Here is a 22,874-nt window from a genome sequence, read left to right on the forward strand (position 1 = left end):
CAGTAAAGATTAAATTAGTACATATGTACACATACATACACACATATATACATACATACATATACACACACATATACATACACTTAAAACTGTGCCTGGTATGTTGTATATGTTATATGTTGGCTATTTTTAGTTACTATTACAAATTCTCTTTTGTTAATAAGAGATTATTTTTTTCTTTTGAAATTGTGAACAAGCGTTGAATTATTTCTGTAACTGATGTTTGACATTTTCACTGGATTTTGTTAGCACATTAATATTTGTTGAGCTTAAGAGTTTCAGATTTATTTTATGACTAGAATTTAATTAGTATGGCTTTTTAAAGGCTCAGCATTTTTGGTGGTAGTTCCTGTTTTATATTTATTTCTGGATTGCTTTATTTTAGCTTTGTTGACAATGCTAACATTACCTTCTAACTATCAAAACATATAAGCATATTGCAACCATTAAAGAACCTGTTATCTGATGCCAGGGAAATGTGTTCTTATACTTGGTGCAACTTCTTAGTGGGGATAGATTACTTTGCCTGTATTTTGGTGTTATACCAACAGACCAGCTGTTCATTTATAATTCTGAGATTAAGTGAATGGAGTCAGTTTATAGTTACCAGATGAATAAATAGTTTTGGGAGAATTTACCAAAACAGTAAATTTTGTTGTTTTCTTTTGAAAGTTTTCTTTTGAAAGCTCACTAGTGTTGAAAAGTCTTCATAGAAACAAACTTTATAGAGTTATTTGTATACAACTGGGACTGAATTTATGAGCTGTCCTCTAACTTGCTAAAAAGCTGAAGATTGACAACCTCTTTCATACTGCATTATCTAGCTTGGCTTTTAACTCCAAGAGAACTGTGTTCACAAATTGATGCTCTGTTCCTTTGGGGTTGGTATAGAAGCATTAAATTGTACTAAAATATTCATATGTGAGTGCATTTAGCTGAAAGCAATTGATGTTCTATTCCCAAGAGGACAAAGAGAAATGCTGTATGGACCTGCTGTCCAGAAAACACCCTAAGCATGCTTCTTAAAGGTAATTACATGGCCTGGATGATCAAAGTCCTTACGGTGTAGCTTAAAATGACAAAGGAGAAGTTGTAGAATTTATAAACTGTGGCTAGGATGTGTAAGTTATTTGGTTGTGCAATTTAATTGCCAAAAATTAGAAGTTCTAACTATGTCTTTGGTTTGTTTTCTCAGCTAATTTTTATTAGATTGCTTTTGCTAAAAATTTATTCCAGGGGACTAATATCAGTGAAGTTTTTTTTTTTAATCCATTACCATTTCATTATATAAAGTTAAAAGTTTTAGAAGTTTCAGAGATTCTAATTTTTTAACATATATACTGTTAACTGCTAAAAGCATGCCACTGATATGATAAATTGACTTGTCTTATAGATAATCTAATTTAACAACTGGCATGGAAATCGATAAGAGTAGAGAGCAAATCTATGTTGTAGCTATCTTGGTGTGGTAACTTAAAAGGAATAAAACTATTCTAAATTTCTGTTCTGAGAAACCAACACCATGTAATTTTGGTTCTTTTATACAAAAACTAATTTATTTTATCATGTATAGCTTCAAGGTATGATAGAAATGCCTATGAATGTCAAAGAACCTAAGATGCTGTACCAAATGGAAATGTTTATTCAATGGATAATTTGTCGTTTGGCATATGTGATTCAATAACTTGTATTCACTTCAGAGCCAAAGAGAAGAGTACTAAGATTATTAAAGAGTATATTAATAACAGTTTAACTCTATGTTAATGTTAACCAAACTTATTGTGAAAGACAATTTGGAAAATGGTATTTGGGGTAGGGGAATGTATTCCATTTCCTTACAGTGAGATTGCTTTAGAGGATTTTCAGTAAGGTTGGATGCAAAGTAAATTTATTATTTTTCTACTGGCATTACCTTTTTCTATACTATCAGCTCTATTCTAATTCTTAAAACTTCAGAAGGTACTTAAAGGAAGTTTTGTATAACTTGGGCTGAACTTCACAACTCAAGTTGCTTTAAAAAAAATAACTATTTTTAGAACTATTTTAGATTCATAGGAAAATTATGAAGATAGTACAGAGGATTCCCATAAATAACATACTCTGTTATAATTCCCTGTTAGTATATGTGAACTTTTTATTTTTGATGATTATCAAAAAATCTCAAGATTCTAGAATTTTATTAAAGTGGAAAATTTTGTGATGGTTTCTGTCAAAGTGATCATTTTCTAATGGCTTTTCATTGTGGGAAAGCATAATATAAAATTTGCCATTTTAACCATTTTAAATGTCCAGTTCAGTAACACTAATTATCTTCACAGTGTTATGCAACTATCATCACTGTCTGTTTCCAAAAATTTTTATCACCCCAACAAAAACTCTGTATCCATTAACCAATAAATAATTCTTTATTACTGTCTAACTCAACCTCTTTTAATTGCTAATCTACTTTCTGTCTCTGTGAAGTTGCCTACTCTAGTTATTTCATATAAGTAGAATCATAATTTTTTAAAAAAATTATTTATTGGGGCTGGAGTTTTGGCTCAGTGGTAGAGCACTTGCCTAGCATGTGTGAGGCACTGGGTTAGATCCCTGGCACCACATAAAGGAATAAACAAATAAAATAGAGGTATAGGGGCTGGAGTTGTAGCTCAGCTGTAGAGCACTTACCTCGTATGTGTGAGGCACTGCATTCAATTCCCAGGACCACATATAAATAAGCAAATAATATAAAGGTCCATTAACAATTAAAAAAATATTTAAAAAATAAAGGCATAAAAAATATTTATTTATTTTTATGTGATACTAAGGATCGAACCCAGTGCCTCATATATGATAGGCAAATGCTCTGCTACTGAGCTATAGCCCCAGCCCCAATATTTGTCCTTTTGTGACTGACATTTAATTTAACTTATTTTCAGATTTCAACTATGTTGTACCATGTATCAGAATTTCATATCTTTTTATGGCTGAAGAATAGTCTAATAATTCATGAACATTTTGTTTAGTCATTCATCTGATGATGGACACTTGGGTTGTTTTATTTTTACCTTTTGGCCATCATGAATAATGCTGCTATGAACACTCATACAAATGTCTAATTATTTGAGTCTCTGTTGCCAGTTTTTTCAGGGATAGACCTAGAAGTAGAATTGCTGGGTCAAATGATACTTCTGTGTATAAGCTTTTGATATTTTTCTCTGGTTTGTTTATGACTCTCATGAGCTTCTTCCCACTTACCAAGTGGTGAAGGTTGGGAAACCTGGGTTCTAATGCCAGCTGTTTCCTGTGGCCTCGATTTTTTATTGATAAAGAGATAATATGTAGATACTCACAAAGGTTCCTCACAGTTCTAAAATCCTATATAAATATGTACAATTTAACATATTTTGACTTTGATCAGTTAAGAAACTTAATGATTAAAATTTGATATCAAAGTGAACTTTGTATATAACTTGTTAAAATGCAACTTTTGTAATAGACTTGTTTATATATCCAAGTATTTTGATGTCATATACCCAAGTTTTTCAGTGTGAATTATCTATCTGAATACATTTGACCAAGTATACTTTCAGATATCTTTGAAGTATATTTTCCTATAATGAAAAATTTGAGAATTATTATAGAAGCTAATTAGGTAAATGCAAATCAATTAAATATTAAAATTACATTTTAATGAGAAAATATTCACTTAAGAAAAACTTGTTTCAGATCCAGAACATTCTGTGTAATTGAAATCTGCAATTAAAAAACAGTATGAAAAGATTAAGGGCTGAAATTTCAGTTTTTCTGGTTTACATTTAAGTTTTTAATTGCATTTCACAATATAGTCAATGTTCATTTTTTTAAAAATTTGAACTTTGGGGCTGGGATTGTAGCTCAGTGGTAGAGTCCTCACCACTGAGGAAGGCACTGGGTTCCATCCTCAGCACCACTTAAAATAAAGGTATTGTGTCCATCTACAACTAAAAAAAATTAATTTTGTATTTGAACAATGGGTTATTAAATTAACATTTTGAACAAAAAATAGGTACATGATGAAATACGTGGTAGTGGCGCAGTAGTGGTATAAACTGCTGTCTGCTTTTGGCATATTTATAATTAGGCTAGTTGTGAAAAAGACATTAACTTGATTCCCTCTACTTAGGAAAAAAGATGGGCTGGTAAAAAAGAATATGGAGGAATTTATGTCTACGGATGAATTTACAGTTTCAGAGAATCTTAGACCCAAAAGACCAAGCCACATATTCTCCGAGTAATAAGCACCAGCCTATCTGCTGTGCCATGAAATGTCCACTTATGTGAAAAATCTTCAGGGGCTAGGTGAGGACTACCATTTCTTCTCCCACTAAATCTTCTGGCTTTGCTTCCTGACATTTCCTTTTTAAAAAAATCTTTATTTTGTTTATTTATTTTTATGTGGTGCTGAGGATCGAACTCAGGGCCTCACATGCATGAGACAAGCGCTCTGCCACTGAGCCACAACCCCAGCCCCCAAATTTCTTTTTAACAGTTATTTGAAACCAATTATTGACTTCATTGAAAGCCAGATCCAAAATTTTAACCAAAAAGTATAAGCTAGTTTTCAGTACAGGCCTCATAAATTAAAACTAACAAGCATTGTCAACCATAAAATCAAGAAATAGGGGCTGGGTTGTAGCTAGCAGTAGAGCGCTCGCCTAACACATGTGAGGCCCTGGGTTTGATCCTCAGCACCACATAAAAATAAATTAATAAAAAATAGATATTGTGTCCAACTACAACAACAACAACATATATATATATATATATTTTTTTTTTTTTTAAAATATTTATTTATTTATTTAGTTTTTGGCAGACACAACATCTTTGCTTGTATGTGGTGCTGAGGATCGAACCCGGGCCGCACACATGCCAGGCGAGCGTGCTACCGCTTGAGCCACATCCCCAGCCCTTTTTTTTTTTTTAATCAAGAAATAATTTCAGTTTTGCCCCTTCTGTGAGTCAGTCTCCTTGGTGTCCTTGGAGCTGATGCACATCTGCACTAGAGGCCTTCTCACTGACATGTGATCGTTGTTAGAAAATAAAGCTAAAGGGTATTGCTCAAGTCAATATGTCCGGTAAGGAGCCTAGAGATGATGTACAGACTAGTACTTCTAGTAGCACAGGGCTAAAGCTAAAATTAGCTAAAATTGACAGTACTGTTTTTTTAGCATATGCAAATGTGTAATTTGGCTATTCATCTGATCTCATCTTCTTTTAGAGTTTTTTCCATCTAATATAGATATATTTGTTGGAGTTTTAATAGACTGGTGATATCAGTGAAGGCAGTGCTGTCCACATTGAGTCGTGTGTGGTATAGTAGAAAAAGTGCTGAACATAGAATCAAAGGACTGAAGTTAACAAGTGCCTTTTAAGAGAGGAGCATGGTGGGGGCGGGGGCTGTAGCTCAGTGGCAGAATGCTTGCCTAGCACAGGTGAGGCACTGGGTTCAATCCTCAGCACCACATAAAAACAAATAAAGTTATAAAAAGAATATGTTAAAAAAAAGCATGGTGGTTGCCAAGGGGTGAGGGAAATGGGAAATGTTGATGAAAGTTTCAGTTGTGCAGGATGAATAAATTCTGGGGATTGAATGTACAGAATGGTGACCATAGCAAATAGTGCTGGATCAAATCCTTGAAATTTGCGAAGAGAGTAAATCTTTTTTTGTGTATGTGGTGCTGAGGATAGAACCCAGGGCCTTATGCATGCTGGACTATCCCTGAGCCTTGCCCTGGGCACTAAGAGATTAAATCTTATGTTCTTACTGCCAAAAAGAAAAACAATAGGTAACTGTGAGGTGATGGGTATGTTAATTAGCTTTTTTGTGGTAATCTTTCACAACATATACATATATTAAATTGTACATTGTGTGCTTTCCATTTTTTTTCCCAAAAATACCTTAATAAAGGCTGGAGTAAAAGCCTGCCTTTCACTAGATATATACCCTTGGAACACTCAGCAAGCCTGCCTGAACCACTGCTGTCTTCTAGTAAATGGATATAATTTCTGCCCTATAAAGATGTTGTAGTTAAGTGAGATAATATATCTAAAATACAGTGTGGTTACTGGCAAATCATGGGCAGTGCATGCAGTTGTGGTGATTGGTAAGCTGTTTTGAATTCTGATAAAACATGAGCCCATCTCTGCAGGAACATTTTGTCTGATGATTGGGACATAATTTCAGCTTTAAATCAAGAATGTGATACTCAATTTAGCCAGAATCGTGCCTGAGAGTCTCATAACACGGGCAAAGGGCTGTTCTGAGAACAGAGCCATAGAGAATTGTACTCTCTTTTGGGGCCTCTTCCAAAAAGAAGAGTCTTAAACACAATTTGGCAAACAGAGGAAATAGTTTGGTCTTTTAAATGAGCAACAGGATGAAATATAGCAAGATTAATGCACAGGAGGCTCTCAGTAATTAGAAAATAGAGTTCAGTCAATCTACTGCTCAAAGGCATTCATTATTTGCTATGATAAATTCATTTAACTCCTAACCTGGCGTTTATCCTGTGTTATATGTATTATGTTTAGCTGTAACAGTTTCTATTTAAGGTTATGCTTAGAGTCTATTGAGTAAAGAAGGCTGAGAAAGTCTTTTGTTCTTTAGAACTCTTGTTCCATCTGAGGCAGTTTAGGGATATTGTTTTTAATCATATAGCGATCAATCTCCCTCCCTCCCTTCTTTTCTCCCTCCCTCCCGCCTCCAGTACTGGGGATTGAACCCAGGAGTGTGCTACCATTGAGCTACATCCCCAGTTCTTTTTAACTTTTATTTTGAGATAGGTCTAGCTAAATTACTGAGGCTGGCCTTTAACTTATTATCCTCCTGCCTCAGCCTCCTGAGTTACTGAGATTACAAACATATGCCACTGCACCCAGCAACATTGGACCTCTTAACTTCAGTAAGAACTACTTATATGATGTTTTTAAATTTCTTATTTAAAGAGATGCAGTTTTTCATATTTCTTGCCCAACTCTATCTAGAAAGGGAGACTGTTGGTAGAAAAGAAATTAAAAACCTTAGTTTTTAAAGAGGAAGCAATATTAACTTGGTTTTCCTGCTCCAAATGCTCCAGATTTAACCACTCCAAGCATCCCCATGTTTCATATAAACAAAAAGTTAATGTTTAATTCTCTCCATTAGTAAAGAGGATCTCAAGTTGCTGCAGGCAGAATACTGTTCCAGTTCTAGAGAAGTGATTTATGAGTTTGTCTGTCATAAACTCATGATTTCAACTTTACTTATTTATTTTTATTTTTTTACTATGTGATGTGTCTTGGTACCTGAATCTGGAGTGTGTATTTCTGCATGGATATTATTAAGAGATTTGTTAAGAAATTTACTCCAACATCTTATGCCAGTTCTGCCTGGGAATTTGAATAGAGGTTCCAATGTAGCCCACCAAGTTTTTGCCCTCCTGTTTTTTCGTGTGCATCTATGGTTATATAAATGTGTTTCTAAGTATCATGTGAGCTGCATCCCATAGGTTGTGACACGCTCTGCCACGTTTGGTGCTTTGTTCCAACTATTTTTAAATTTCTGTTTTAATTTTTCAACTCAAATACTTTAGGTGCTTATTTTGAGAGTTGTGGGGTTTTGAGGATAAAATTTTCAAGTCCTTATAGAGTTTTAAGAAAAAAATGTACAACTTACCAGAGAGAAGAATTTGGTCCTTGGAGTGTTGCTTTTCAAAATATAAAACTTCCTGTACTTTAGTTTTCAGCCACTGTTGGTTTCCCTACAGGGGTGAGGGCTTTGTATTATCTGTCTGCTCTTTGGCTCTAACCTCCTGTCTCTGATCCTCATCTGCAGCTGTGCCACACCATTGATTTTCCTTTCGGTCCACCCTCGCTGAGTTGAAAACAATCTATAGATGGATTTCTGAGCCAGTGCAAGCCATTCTGTCTCTAGATCTGCTGTCAGGCCATAGCACCGCAGTAGAGCTTATGTTCTATGATTATTTTAGATTAGTGCTTTCCAACTTGGTAACCATATATGGTTTGGGGGCACTTGAGATGTGGTTAAGTCTGAACTGAGATTACATTAGAATTAGTTTTATCTTAATGTGACTACTAAAATCTTAAATTAAATATGAGTCTTATAAGATACTTATGTTGAATATCTGTTTTGGGCTTAACAGTAAATTGGACTAAAATTACAATGTGCAGCTAAGGGATGTCTTTCCCCATGGTTTCAGCACTAAATGAAGCAGGGCTCAGGTAATACCCCTTAGAATCCAGGTTTCCTGCCCAAGGTTGGGTAAAGCAGGAGTGGAGCCAGAATCTAATCATCCACCAGCTTTCTCTGACAGTGTTGAATCAGCCGTTGTTAGATTTCTGTAAAAGTATTAAGATTTCAATCTGGTCGCCTTTTTGTTTCTCAGGCATGAAGTTTTGTCATACAAGTAGGACCTTTAAAAAGCCTTTTGAAAAGCCTGAGGGAGCAGAGTAGATGGCAAGAGCAGGGTCCTGTTTGGCAGAGGGTACATATTTCACCCCCTGATCTGCTTCTTGCTCTTCAAACCCTTCCCACTCCCCAGAGGCAGGTGCAAGTAAGGGGTTGCACAAGAGACCAGAGCCCTGTCACCCTTCTTTGCTATTTTCCTTTATTATGACCATGCTTGGCCTGTGTTGTTCGACTGTAAGCTGCTTGAGGACAGGGGACTGAAAATTTGTTATCCTGTATTAACTGTAAAGTACAAAAGAATGTTAATTAACAATAAAATCAGCTCACCAGCACCACTGACTATTCCCCTTTTATAGCACACTTAGAAAATTATGATATTTGTACCAAAAGGGGATTCTGGCTACCTAGCATTTCTAGTAGTCCATTCAGTAACTCCTTTGTTTAAGTGTACAGCATACCCCATTCTCAAATCATTGTACTGCCATCTGTTGGAAAGTTATTGTAATAAAAATGCAGGTCAGTAAGTGTTAAGAATGGTGCCTCCCTCTAGAGTTGTTCAGTGTACAACCTGCTCAACTGTTCGTGGTCATCCTGGGACTACCCTAGGACCCCTCTCCACCACCCAGTGGGCTGAGGAAATTAATAATATTTGAATAAACCTTAATCCATGAGAGGCACACCCATATTTTAGGAAACTAGATAATTCTGGCACTGAAGCCTTAATAGTAACCCAAAAAGTAGGAATTATTATAATCCCAGTTTTTCAGATGGGCAAGGGGGGATGAGATGTTAAATGATTGATTATTTGTTGGAGGAGCTGGAATTTGAACTTAAGCCATGAGACTGCACAGCCTGGTTTTTAACCACAGCAATATATTCCTCTGGCAAACCTGTTAAAAACCACATCAGACGTAGCAGTTTCTAAGTCCTGTGGCTCAGTCCATTGTAAGACCTCAGCCCCGAGTTCTTTGGAAGAGTCCATGTTTTTCAGGTTTTGGCAAAGGAAGGGGGATCTGTGCTCTCTTTTGCCACTGCTGGTTTGTGTTGGGTGAGTGCTGTTCCTTCTCTGCATTTCATGGTGCCCTGTGGTCCTCTTCCTGTCAGGTGGCTTGGCTTCTTCCCAAGGTCCCCATTCTGGTACTACACAGTGACCAGCCAGCACTGCTCCCAGCCATGTGGGTGGATCTGTCCTGCTCTCCTGGATTTCCTTCCTGCCTTTGCTAAAGAGGACTATCTCCAAGACTACCTCTTCTTTTGGTGTCTGTTCTTTTCTTTAATCACTCCTCTTTTTGAACCTTTAATTGCTGTTCTTCTTTGGAACATCTTTGCTCATTTTCTCTCCTGATTATTTTACTGATTTAGAAGGAAGGTGCCTCAGGGCAGGGATTGCCTTGTTATGTTGTGAAGCAGAATCTGAAGTGCTCCATAAATTAGCATCTGTAGAGAATTTTGTACATATTAATTATTATTATTGAAATACAGAAATGCCTTCTGAACCATGAGGAAGCATCTAGGATATTAGTCTAATTGCCTGTATGTGTTTTTAAAGAGGAAGAAGAAAGCCTCCCTTCCTGCCTGAGAGAGCTGTCAGAGCCCCAGTGCAGCAGCCCAAATCCCTGATGGCTTCTTGTTTCAGTGCTTTTGTTTTTATTCCCAGAACCATGTTTGCCAGACAGTGAAATGAAGTCCTGTTGGGCTATTTGTGCTGGTCAAAAAAAAAGGTAGATATGGCCCCGGGCACCTGTCTTTACTTGTCTTTGGTCTGGAATCTGTTATTTCTTTAGCACATTTATAGTTAAAGTCAATGGAATTCATTTTTGTGGGAGGGGGGGACAGGAAGTTTAAAGCAGACATTTATACTATGTTTGTGTTTACTGACAGAGTGAATCAACGTTTTTATTAGCATTTCATGATGGAATTGGAGCTTTTAAGACTTGCTGCATTTTAATGCCAACATATATGTCAGAAGATTCATTTATAGGGCTATTTATAGGACTATTGATCTTCTCCAGTGCTTGCTTTAAGAGCATACCTAGACGAGTGGTTAGTGAGGCCCTTTCTATCTGTCTAAATAACTTGCTTTAAAAATCATTATACTAAAATCTGTCGGCTTGATTTTCTTGGACATGAATTTTATTAAGTGTATTTTGATTAACAATTTAATGAGTGTCCCTTTATGAATGAAATCCTGGTCAGAATAAATTGAAATGACCTTAAAATCATCAATTGAAGTTACCTGTACATCTGAAATAAAAAATAGTGGTGCATATTCAAAGAAACTTGTTTATCATTCATTCGACTGCCCTGAGTCTGAGGAGACAGTATAGTGACAGGGCCTTATTGCATTGTCCAGTTGCTAAGGGCATGATTGACACACCGGGTAGGTTCAAGATAGAGACAAGAAACCTATGTTAGCTTTTTACCCCTACATTTCACTTTCTGCAGAGACTTCCCCACCCTGAGACAGCCTCTTTAAACCACATTGCTTCAGGCTTTTGAGGGTAACTGTAGAACAAGTTGAATCAGAAAACAAGCTCAGCTCATCTTTTAGATGAATAACTTACTTTGGGGACAATATTAATTTTTTCTATGTTATATAGAGGTATCCAGCTGTTCTGGAAGCATTTGGGCATTTTATGCCTTTAAAGAGAAGGCCCAGGATTATACTACCAGTATGCTGGACTGAGTCACAGGATTCAAGCTGTGGGAGAGCTGAGGGGTCTTCTCTCCTCTACAGAGCATCCATCCTCAGCTTTGGATGCTCTATAGAGTATCTTGGGGAGCTTTTGGAAGAGCACCAATGCCAGGACCATTCCTCCTCTGTTCACAGGTAGGAAAACTGAGACTCAGCATGGGGAATTGGCCATACACACTCAGGTGCTATAAAAATCATGATGTTAGGAGTCTTTAGCATTATTCCCAGAGCCTAATTGAGATGCTCTCTTGTTTTGGAGTGAGAAGTTGTTAAATTAGATCACAAGGGATGCGGAACACAAGCTGGGACCACATGACACTGTCATTGGCTTGGAATTATCTGCCCTGTAATAAAACTAAGTAGGACAGAGCCACCTCAGTACTTTCTCCATGTTGTCCATCTTGATGAAAGCCTTCATGTCAGTTGTGACAAAACTATAGTGTCAGTCTGGCTACATGGTAGGTGCACCTCCTACCCAAGCTGGGGCTTGTTAGTTCAGTTTATGTAGGGAAATGTTTTCAGCAAGACCTTTAATCATACCTAGTAGGTGGAATGCAACAGCTAAGTTCTTTAATTAAGCACTTGTTAAATCAGTTTTCCGTGATGGTAGTGAGTTTAATTTTCAAACATACGTACTTTAAAAGTTTTAAATAAGGGGATAGAACAGTAGTCAGTCATCTTTCTCTTCTAATTATTAGGGGAAGAAGCTCAGGGAGAGGTGTAAATATCATCAACATTTACTGAGAAACTATGATGTAGGGTCCCTTTAGTTAGGTGCTGAAAATTTTCAGCCCATGTCTTTGAGAAATGTTATTTTTTTTGTTCTGGGAAATTGTGTGTGTGTGTTTGTGTGTGTGTGTGTAACCTCTTGACACTGATTTGTATTTCTACTCTTCCTAAATATGAAGTTTAATAAATATTTCCTAATTACCATTTTCTTTTTTTACTTATTTATTTATAAATGGCAGCAGAATGCATTACAATTCTTATTACACATATAGAGCACAATTTTTCATATCTCGGTTATATACAAAGCATATTCACATCAATTCGTGTCTTCATCCATGTACTTTGGATAATAATGTCCATCACATTCCACCATCATTTCTAACCCCATGCCCCCTCCCTTCCTCCCACCCCTCTGCCCTATCTAGAGTTCGTCTGTTCCTCCCATGCTCCCCCTCCCTACCCCACTATGAATCAGCCTCCTTATATCAAAGGAAACATTCAGCATTTGGTTTTTTGGGATAGGCTAACCTAATTACCATTTTCACAAATACTCTCAGAGAAGGCAGACAGCTAAATCAAAACCTATTTTAATATATTTGAATATAACATGCATATGTTAATATACAATGTGTACATATTGTGGATGGGACAATTTAGCACCTATGCTGCGCTGTAATATCTAAATGAGTGCCACAGGTAACAAGAAGATTTTTGTGAGATTGAGACAGTTGCTGTAAGATGCTTAGCACAGTGTTTGGTACATAGTAAATTCTTAACGATTCTTATTATTCATGAATCTATTATTATACCACCACTGCTATAGGAATTCATTGGAAAAAAAGAACTGGGTTAAGATTAGGGAAAAGGGAAAGCATAATTTAAGTGATGCATATTGCATCTATTTTACTTAACGTATCTTTTGCCTAAAAATTTCTCATGACAAACACTTTGGGAGGTATGGTATAATATAAATATGCATTAATAATTTGGTCTCTTGCTTCAGGAGCTGTATATTGCTGTCGGAATATCTGGAGCCATCCAACATTTAGCTGGGATGAAAGACAGCAAGGTAATTGTACATAATAACTATGGTGCTTTGAGAAAAATTTTTCACTTTTTTTTTTTCCTTGTGGGTCTGGGGATTAAACCCACAGCCTACTGCACGCCAGGCAAGTTCTCTGCCACTGAGCCACATCCTCAGTCCTACCTTTAGGTTTCACTGCATTTCCGTGTAGTTTCAGTGTGTATAGTTAAACCCTTCGTATTCACTTAAGCTGGGACTGAACAAAATAGAAGCCACTGTTTACCGCCTGAAGATGTTCTGCTGGCAGGACGGTCAGTGCTATGTCATGGGGGTGCCTGGCCCCAGTGGTGGCTCCACCACTAGCTTCCTACATGGCATGTCCTGTCTGGGCCTCAGGACACAAGTGTCAGGTGATGGCCACGAGCATCCTCTTCAGCTCTGACATTCTTTTTTTTTTTTTTTTTTTTTTGGTGCTGAGGATTGAACCCAGGGCCTTGTGCATGCAAGGCAAGCACTCTGCCAACTGAGCTATATCCCCAGCCCTCAGCTCTGAGGTTCTGTGTGTAGAAAACATTAGGCTTCAATAGCCTGATGAGGTTCTGGCCATCTCAGTGGTTTGTGAAGTCATCGTCCCTGAATCTCTCTTTGTCCCTTCAGTCTGTCCCCTAATTGTTCTACTCTCATATGTCAGGAGAGTCCCTCTTCTGGGTTATTACCAAACAATGTGACTGGCACATTTTGGGTTGGAGTATCAGGCTATTTTAATACCTCAGTAATTACCAAAAGTGTGCTGTGAGACAGAACACTTGATTTTAACTCACTGCATGGACTGCTTCTGAAAGTCCTATGTAATGACTCTGTGAACATATATTTCAGAATATGACACATTAATTCATGCATAACAATGTACAGTTTGAATTATGAACTTATCTTTCATGAAGTCGGAGATGCCTCTGACACTACTGCATTTATCCATTCAGATGGAAGCTTGATATAAAAGATAATAAAACTTTTAACAGGCTTAACTTCTGACTTGAAGAAATGCATGCACTACCTCTTTGTAGCTTCTAAATGAATTGGTCCAAAACCAGTCAGATTTCACAGTTGGATGGCAGGTTTCTTTACTAAGCTCTGAAAACATCAGTGCCAATAGGGAAAAATGTGATTTATGCATTAAAAAAAAAAAAAAACCTTCTATACCAGCAGCTTTAAAATGTATCTTCAGGTAGACCAGTTCAGACAGATTTAGAATTCTGTTTCCCTAAAATAAAAATTCTACATGCCAAGAAGATCCTGGTAAAAATTCTCTTCCCATGCCAACAGGGCTAGATTGTGAAATAAACAAACAATAGTATATGCAAAACAAATAGAGAACAGTTGAAGTAAGGAGACCCATGTTGGGGGACAATCCATGAGAATAAAGTTCAGCTAAGACTTTGTTTCCATCCAGTCAACAAATATTTATTAACTATATTCCTTGTAATAGATGCTAGGGATAGTTAAATGACAAAGACAGTCCCTGTTGTCACTTTCTTTTGTGGGAGACAGATGATTTCTAGTTGTTATTTTGGTTAGGTTCTAAAATGGGGTATTAGAATGGCTTAAATCTAGCAGTCGCATTGTCTAATATAAGCTGCAATTTTAATTATCATCATGGTTTACTTGAAAGAATTCGAGATTTGACTGTTACATCAAATGGGTCAATGTAATAAAAGCACTTTTTAACTATATACATAATAATATGGTTGAATATGATATGTGCATTTAAAAACTGTTAGGAAGAAGAGCTTGAATTTATAAGGAACTGTTGAAAGCTCTTAGACACAAGCAAGACTTTATCATAGTTGTTTACAGTTGATAATTCAGCAATATCATTTTAGTAATCTGAAAAATGATAAGCAACCCACATCTTTTTCCTTAAGTCACCATAGTGATTCTTTTCCACAATTAAGTGCTCTTTTAGAATAACTTTTGTTTAGTGGGATTAAAAAGCTTTCAGATGATTAAACTGGAGTTTTTTGAGTAGGTGACTTCCAGGAGAATCGTTAGCCATTACTAATTAAATGAATCTCTGCTTATAGCTGTGAAGCTGGCTACACATTCCCAGAAGAGAAACACTTCAGTGAAAATCAGTGCCTGTGATTTTAAGTATTTGTCCTTATGACTTTGAATTTGAGATTTATCTGAAACACCATTATCTCTTGATTAGCCATTGCCTGGACTATCCTGTGCTTCAGTCTCAGATATTCTGGCATATTCTGCCCATCCCTTTGAGGAGCCCTGCTTAGGGAATTACATGTAGCCTGTATTTTAGGTCAGACTATATCAAAATACTTAATATATTGATACTAGTGGTTCTCAAGGTGCACTAATAGGTTAAAGCTTTACTTCTAGAGATTTGAATTATTCTGATATCTATTAAAATAATACCATATTTGAGTCAGAACTCTAATTTTAAAAACTTGCAGTGGTCTTAGAAGGATCCATGGGGAATACCAAATTACTACTACTTTGTTTGTTTGTTTGTTTGTTTTTTGTTTGTTTACAGTGCTAGGGATTGAACCCAGGGCCTTGTACATGCAAGGCAAGCACCCTACCAACTGAGTTATATCCCCAGCTGTTGAATTACTTCCTCTTACTTCACTGTTAATAATCTCACATCACCTTTCATTTTTAAGAATACATTTATAAGAAGTATGAGAAGTGTTTGACAAGTTTGTAAGAGATACAGCAATTTGCTTGTTTTATGACATTTATTTTTTGCATACATAAAATTCTCCTTTAATAACAGGTTGACAAGATAGTTAGCTTTTTTTTTCTTAATAGTTTTACATTTATGTGATGATGAGGATCGGATCCAGTGCCTCATGCATGCAAGGCAAACACTCTACCACTGAGCCACAACCCCAGCTCCAAGACTAGCTTTTTATTCTCATAACAGACCCATGATAATAATTTAAAGTAATAAATGGGACAGACTATATGGAGGACAAAATAGTTTGAACTACAATGGCTGTGAATTTTGGGTGTACACTTGCTACCCTTTTTTAACCCAAAACCAAACACTATTTTTCACACAAAAAGAACTTTGTAAATAAATATTGATTTTAGGCCTGGGATTGTGGCTCAGTGGTAGAGCGCTTTCCTTGCATGTGTGAGGCACTGGGTTCGATTCTCAGCATCACATATGAATAAATGAATAAAATAAAGGTCCATCAACAACTTAAAACTTTTTTTAAAAACAGTGATTTTTAAACTCTTTATAAAATCGAGACAAACTAGTGGTGAGTATGAGATAATTTTACTATCGTGCAACCCAGAAACTTCTAATAAATTTATAATATTGGCATAGAAGCATCAAATTCATATTATTTGATAGACATTTTAAGAATGTTAGTATGTTGTAAGAGGGAAGTGAAAAATAGAACCATCAATCTGTGTGGTATGTTTTCTTGATAAAAACCAAATGCTTTGTTTTTATTTCATAGACAATTGTGGCTATCAACAAAGACCCAGAAGCTCCAATTTTCCAAGTAGCAGATTATGGAATAGTTGCAGATTTATTTAAGGTAAGATGGACTTGACAGAAATTACTGTTGTCCAGATTGTCATCTAAGAATCTCTTAGAGTTGGTGAGGGATGAAGCTATTAAACAAAGACTGTGTGTTTGTGTACATACTATTAATATATCACACAGTTTTTTCCTCTACTTAAAGTTAAGTTGCCCAAATAAATATGTGTTGTTAATATAGGGCACTATAACTGTCCCCTTAAGGAGTCCAAATTGTCTTTAGAATATCCACATGGCTCTCGGCATCTCACTTAGCACACAACTCAAAGTGACTGGAGTCGCCATCACCTCGAATTGTATTTGGCAGCCACCCTGAAGAAAGACCATCAAGGCCGCTCACTCAGGGTTGCTGAGAATGGTGGAGCCTTTCAGGGGAAGAGCAGGTGCTTGAGGCCAGCGTATCAGGAGTGCTTTGCTTGCTGTGTTTGAGGGTAAAACCTTCCATATGTAACAAGCTTAGGGAGAGCACTTCCTTCCCGCTCCTCACTCTCTTCACTTCTGAGCTTTCCTCTTACCCTGTCATCACCTATGTATTTGCTTTCCCACAAGAAAAAGATACTTTAATCATTAAGCTATTTGTTCAAGTAGCAAGAATTTAGTTCTTACTACGGTGTGAATAGAGGGGTAAATATTTCTATTATTTAAAAGTGAAATGAAATTTTCTAAACCTTGACCATGTACCATATTGACATGTTTGCAAATAGGCATCTGCTATGGTTGCCTTTTGTTTTCTACAAGAGGATATTTCAATACATTTGTAAGTGATTTTGCTTATTTAAAGGTGTTTTTCTGTCTTCCAGTGCACTAGGTATTGCAGCTCTCATGGGGGGCTTACATGATAAATAGATGAAGTGTCTAACAGTTGGAAATTATCAGTGTTCATCCAGTGGATGGATATCTGCCTTGGGGCAGGAGCGTATTTTTAGCAGTTGTTAAGGGAATGGCACTGGACCCTGCCTCCTGCATTAAAAGAAGCCCTCAGTTTTAGCAGGAGAGAGAGAAAAAGGAAAGAGAAAGTCTATGAACTCAGATATCTCAAATGAAAGACAGTCCTAAAACAGCAAAGTGAACAGGGACCTTGAAACTTTCCACAACTGGATTTCCAACCTCAGGTTCTCAAGCTCTTTTCAAGCTCTTTTTGGTGTCGTAAGAGACCCACATTTGACTAGAGAGAGACTGTTGGGACCAAGACAGCACATTATTTGGGTTTGGCTAGCATTGTATGAAGGCAGCAACCACCCCATGCTGCTCAGAAGTTCTTTCTATTTTTGTTTTGTGGTACTGGGGATTGAACCCAGGGCCTCATGCTAAGCAAGATCTACCACTGAGCCACATCCCTGACCCTCAGAAGTTCTGAAATGCAGTTAAGATGTTTTGGATTAATACAAAGGTAGAGAAGTTACTCAGCCCTTAAAATGGAGGTTGGAAAAAAAAACAAGTTAATGACTATGAACATATTAAAATACTGCTTTAAGTACAGAGTCTCATTTACTACTACACAAATGAAACCAGCCAGGTATGTGCTTCTTTTTCTTGGCGGTATTGGGAATTGAACCCAAGTATACTCTACTACTCTGCCCTTTTAAACTTTGTTTTGAAACTGTTTGTCTAAATTACTGACATTGGTGCAAAATTATGATCCTTCTGCCTCAACCTCCCAAGTCACTGGGATTACAGGCACACACCACCAAGCCCAGCCAAAGAGGATCTAGAGTTAATTTTGTGTAAAAATTTTAAATTGAAGACTATCATATGTAACAAGTATTAGACTAATAATTAATAATTAACAGTTATTAGACTAATAATTTCCGAGGTGATATTTAGCTCACCAAATGTAACCATATAGAGAATAAAAATTATTCTTTTATATTTACTGTTTTACTTCACCCTTCAATAATCATGAATTAGAAAGGACAGGTTTCACACCCCTCATAAAATATGAAAAGTATATGATACAGAGATTAAGAGCTTCAATTCAAATTCTCTGTTGGTCTCATACTAGATAAATTATTTTGGCCAGGTTAGTTAATCTCACTAAATGTCAGTTTCCTCTTTTGTAACACAGATACTACACTGCCCACCTTAAAGATTGTAAGAAAGATTAAATGAGATTATATAGTACCCAATACAGTCTGTGATAAATATTAGCCTACCTGATTATATTCTCTTCCATCCAGGTACATAGTAGGTGCTCAATAAAAATAATATAAAAGGAGTTAGAGTGAGGGGGCATAGTGTACTACCTGACTTTGCTTTTAATATAACAGCTTTATTGAGATATAATTCACATGCTATAAGATTCACTTTTTAAAAATGAATGAGTGGTTTTTAGTATATTCACAGAGTTATGCAAACTACTATCTAATTCCAGTACATTTTTTTATCACACTGAAAAGAAATCCCATACCCACAATACCTATTCCCATAATCTCCCCAATTCTGGGCAACCACTAATTTACTTTCTGTCTCTGTAGATTTGCCAGTCCTAGACATTTCATATAAATGGCATCATATACAATGTGGCCTTTTTTGGCTGACTTCTTTCACTTCACATAAGTTTTCAAGGTTCGTCTGTGTGCTAGCATGTGTCAGTAATTTCTTTTTTTTGCCAAATGATATCCATCATATGGATATGCCACATTTTGTCCATTCATCATTTGGTGGATATTTCAGTTGTTTCTACTTTTGGCTATTATGGATAATGCTGCTATAAACATTTGTGTATAAGATTTTGTGCATGCATTTTTTCCTTTGGGGTATATGTATAGAAGAAATAGAATTGCTGGGTCACACATGGTAACTGTATATTAACTGCCAAACTCTTTTCAGAATGATTCTACCATTTTACATTCCAATAAAATATATATAAAGACTCAATTTTTTCCCATATACTTGCCAACACTTATTATTGTCTGTCTTTTTGATTGTAGCTGTGTATGTGTGTGAATGTGTATGTGTGTGAATGAGAGAGAGAGACAGAAGTGGTATCTCACTGTAGTTTTGAGCTCCTTTTCTCTCGTGGCTAGTGATGTTGAACTTCTTTTCCTGTGCTTATAGGCCACTTGGTTTGTTTTCTTTGTAGAAATGTCTATTCAGATTCTTTGCCCATTTTTAAATTGCATTGTCCTTTTGTTCTTGAGTTGTAAGGGTTCTTTACATATGCTGGAAACAAGTTCCTTATCAGCTAAATGATTTCTAAACATAAGCATTTCTCCCATTTGTTGAGTTGTCCTCACATTCTTTATGACATAAACATTTTAAACTTTGATAAAGTCCAACTCATCTTTTTTTTTTTTTTTTGGTCACCTGCACTCCAACAATTATATCTAAGAAACTTTTTCCTTATCTGATGTAGTGAAAAGTTTCTGTTCAAGTGCCTGTTTTCAGTTCCCTTGGGTGTATCTCTAGGAGTAGAATTGCTGGATCATAGGGTAATTCTATGTTTAGGGTTTTTGGTATTTTGTGGATTTTTTTTTTTTTTTTTTTTTTTTTTTGAGAGAGGATCTTACTAAGTTGCCCAGGCTGGCCTCAAACTTGCCATCCTCCTATCTCAGCCTTCCAAGTTGCTGGAATTATACGTGTGTGTCACCATGCTCCCAACTATGTTTAACTTTTTGAAGGACCTCTGACTTGCCTACCATAGAGATTACACCATTTCACATTACTTTACTACTAGCAGTGTACAGCTGTTCCAGTTTTGCCACATCTTTACCAACACTTGTTATTTTCTATTTTTAGATTATAGCCATCCTAGTAGGTGTGAAGTAATATCTCAAGTTGTAGTTTTGGTTTACATTTCCCAAATGTCTAATGATGTTACGCTTATTGGCCATTTATATGTCTTTGAAGAAATGTCTAAGGTCCCCCCTCCCCCCCCTCCCAGTACTAAGGATCAAACCCAGGGCCTTGCACTTGAGCTACATCCCCAAGTCCTTTACCCATTATTTAGTTGGGTATATCTTTTTTTTGTTGACTTGAAGGAGCTCTTTATATTTTCTGAATACTAAATCATTACCAGATATGTGATTTTCAAATATTTTCTCTCGTTTAATAGATTTTTTCAGTTGTTGAATGTATAGTTCTCATTTTGACAATGTTCAAGTTAGCTATTTTTTCTTTTGTTGCTTGTACTTTTACAGTTACATTTAAGGATCCATTGCCAAATCAAAGGTAATGACTATTTACCCTGTACTTTCTTCAAAGAGATTTAAAGCTTTAGCTCAAATATTTAGATTATTGGTCCATTTTAACTTTTTTTATATGATGTGAGGTTGGGGCCCAGTTTTATTCTTTTTGCTTATGGATATCCATTTGTCCTCTGTTGAAGGGTCTATTCAGTCCCCATTGAATAAACTTAAATTAAGTTGCCTCTTTGATTTTAGTGAGTAGTGATCTGCCTCTGTAATATTAAAAAATAAAAATAAAAAAGGAAAAAGAATCTAGACTTTCAAATGCCCAGTGCATTAGACACTCAGTGAACCTGAGTTAAAATATTTTTTTTTCCCCTAAATAAGGCATTGTTTGGTATCCTTGGAAAATTTGAGGTTGGTATAATTTAAAAAGTGTAATGATGGAAAGAGAAAGTCCCCTCAACCCTTTTGTGGGGAATGTGGTGGTGGGACATTCTATAAGGTCTTTTTCTCTCTTTTTTTTAAATTTATTTTTTAGTTATAGGTGGACACAATACCTTTATTTTATTTTTATGTGGTGCTGAGGATTGAACCCAGTGCCTCACGCATACTCTACCTCTGAGCCACAACCCCAGCCCCTCTATAAGGTCTTTAAAAATTGTGTATTCTACCTGGGTTCAGTGGCACACATCTGTAATTCTAGTGACTTAGGAGGCTGAGGCAGGAGGATCATGAGTTCAAAACCAGCCTCAGTAATAGCAAGGCACTAAGCAACTCAGTGAGACCCTGTCTCTAAATAAATAAAAAATAGGGCTGGGGATATGGCTCAGTGGTCAAATGCCCCTGAGTTCAATCCCCAGAACAACAGCAACAAAAAAAAAATGTGTATTCTAATCCAAATTAATGTTTCACCTCCTGGGGAAATAAGTTGGGCTCTAGCCTATTTTTTGCGAAAAACATTGATCCCACATGAGGCTCAGTTAGCATGTCATCTGTGTGACTGGCATGAGCTCATGGCCCCTCCACTGAGGAAAACCAGGAGAAGCGGTGCCAGCACTTAATGCCACCCCTGAGCAAATGCCTGCTGGCTCCATGGTAAACATGGGCCTTTTAATAGGCTGGAGACAAAGTGACATTCGGAAGAAACAACATGTCGACAATTTCCTTAATAAATTTTGTACGAACACATTATTTCCACCTAATGGAAATGTAGCTCTCTTAAATAATTGAGAGGCTATATTCATCAGTGGCAAGTTCAACTGGGATCTTTGTGAGCTAGGGCAGCCGACAGCCCCTTGCAAGACTGGGTAATTGATATTTTACACAAGTGGCTGGGCTGGTGTTCAGAATGTCTGTGTGGCATTCCCCTGCAGTTCCCACGTACAGTTCGCTCTGTTGTCCAAGCCATCACAAAGCAGCTCCAGACTGGGAGTGCTAGTAGTTACTGAACTGCCAAGACTAAGGATTAGTAATCAATAATTTTAAAGATAGGAATCAACTCAGTCAGTTTCCCTTTGCTGTAATTTCTATTAACCCGGGGGCATTTTACCATTGAGCCACACCCCCAGCCCATTTTTATTTTTTACCTTGAGACAGGGTCTTGCTAGGTTGCCCAGAGCCTTGCTAAGTTGCTGAGGCTGGCATTGATTTTACGATCCTCTGCCTCAGCCTCCCCAGTTGCTGGGATTACAGGTGTGCATTTATTTATGTGCCACATGATAGTAATGTGCTCAGAAAGCAACTGAAATGTTTAGGAAATAAGTATGAATGAATAAATGAACAATGAGCGAGTAAGTGCTAGAGGATATTGGCAGGAGTCCTGACTAAGACGGTGACTTTGGTGTGGACTTTGAAGGGAAGTGGTGAATGAAGTAAGGGTAGGAAGAATGTGGGGAAAAACAAGAAGGTAAAAAATACACCAGGTACAGAGGTTCCCCTATAATCTCAGCTATTCAGGAGGCTGAGGCAGGAGAATTGTAAGTTTGACACCAACCTCAGCAACAAAGCAAAATAATAATAATAATAATAATAATAATAATAATAGGGCTGGAGATGTAGTTCAGTGGTAGAGCGCCCTTGGGTTCAATTCCCAGCCAAAAAATTTTTTTAGATTAGAACAGCACTGTGGTTGTGGTTGTGTCAGAAAGGCTCCTAGGCATGAGTGTGTGGGCCCTGGGCGTTGCCAGCTCAGGGGTTTGTACTCTCCCACGGTGAGTGGGGAGTGGCACTTGATACTCAGTGTTGCACTCTTTTTAAAATTTTTTAAAATTAATTTTTTAATTTGTTCTAATTTGTTA

At 36.8% G+C, this 22,874-nt stretch overlaps 1 protein-coding gene across 2 annotated transcripts in view; it reads left to right on the top strand.

The window, feature by feature from the left end:
• The window catches only part of Etfa (electron transfer flavoprotein subunit alpha), an 84,203-nt gene that overhangs the window by 60,842 nt on the left and 487 nt on the right, over positions 1 to 22,874 (top strand). Inside the window, exons 10-12 of one of the 2 annotated variants that reach the window (XM_071608498.1) lie at positions 11,029 to 11,258; positions 12,856 to 12,921; positions 16,365 to 16,433. In XM_071608498.1, the coding sequence (XP_071464599.1) occupies positions 11,029 to 11,258; positions 12,856 to 12,901 (276 nt within the window). In that variant the 3' untranslated portion in view covers positions 12,902 to 12,921; positions 16,365 to 16,433. Of the gene's footprint in view, positions 1 to 11,028; positions 11,259 to 12,855; positions 12,922 to 16,364; positions 16,446 to 22,874 lie in introns of those variants that run through there. The other variant, XM_027925825.3, reaches the window with a different exon arrangement.

This window comes from Marmota flaviventris, chromosome 2 (genome assembly GCF_047511675.1).
Source record: "Marmota flaviventris isolate mMarFla1 chromosome 2, mMarFla1.hap1, whole genome shotgun sequence".
Taxonomy (NCBI): Eukaryota; Metazoa; Chordata; class Mammalia; order Rodentia; family Sciuridae; genus Marmota; species Marmota flaviventris.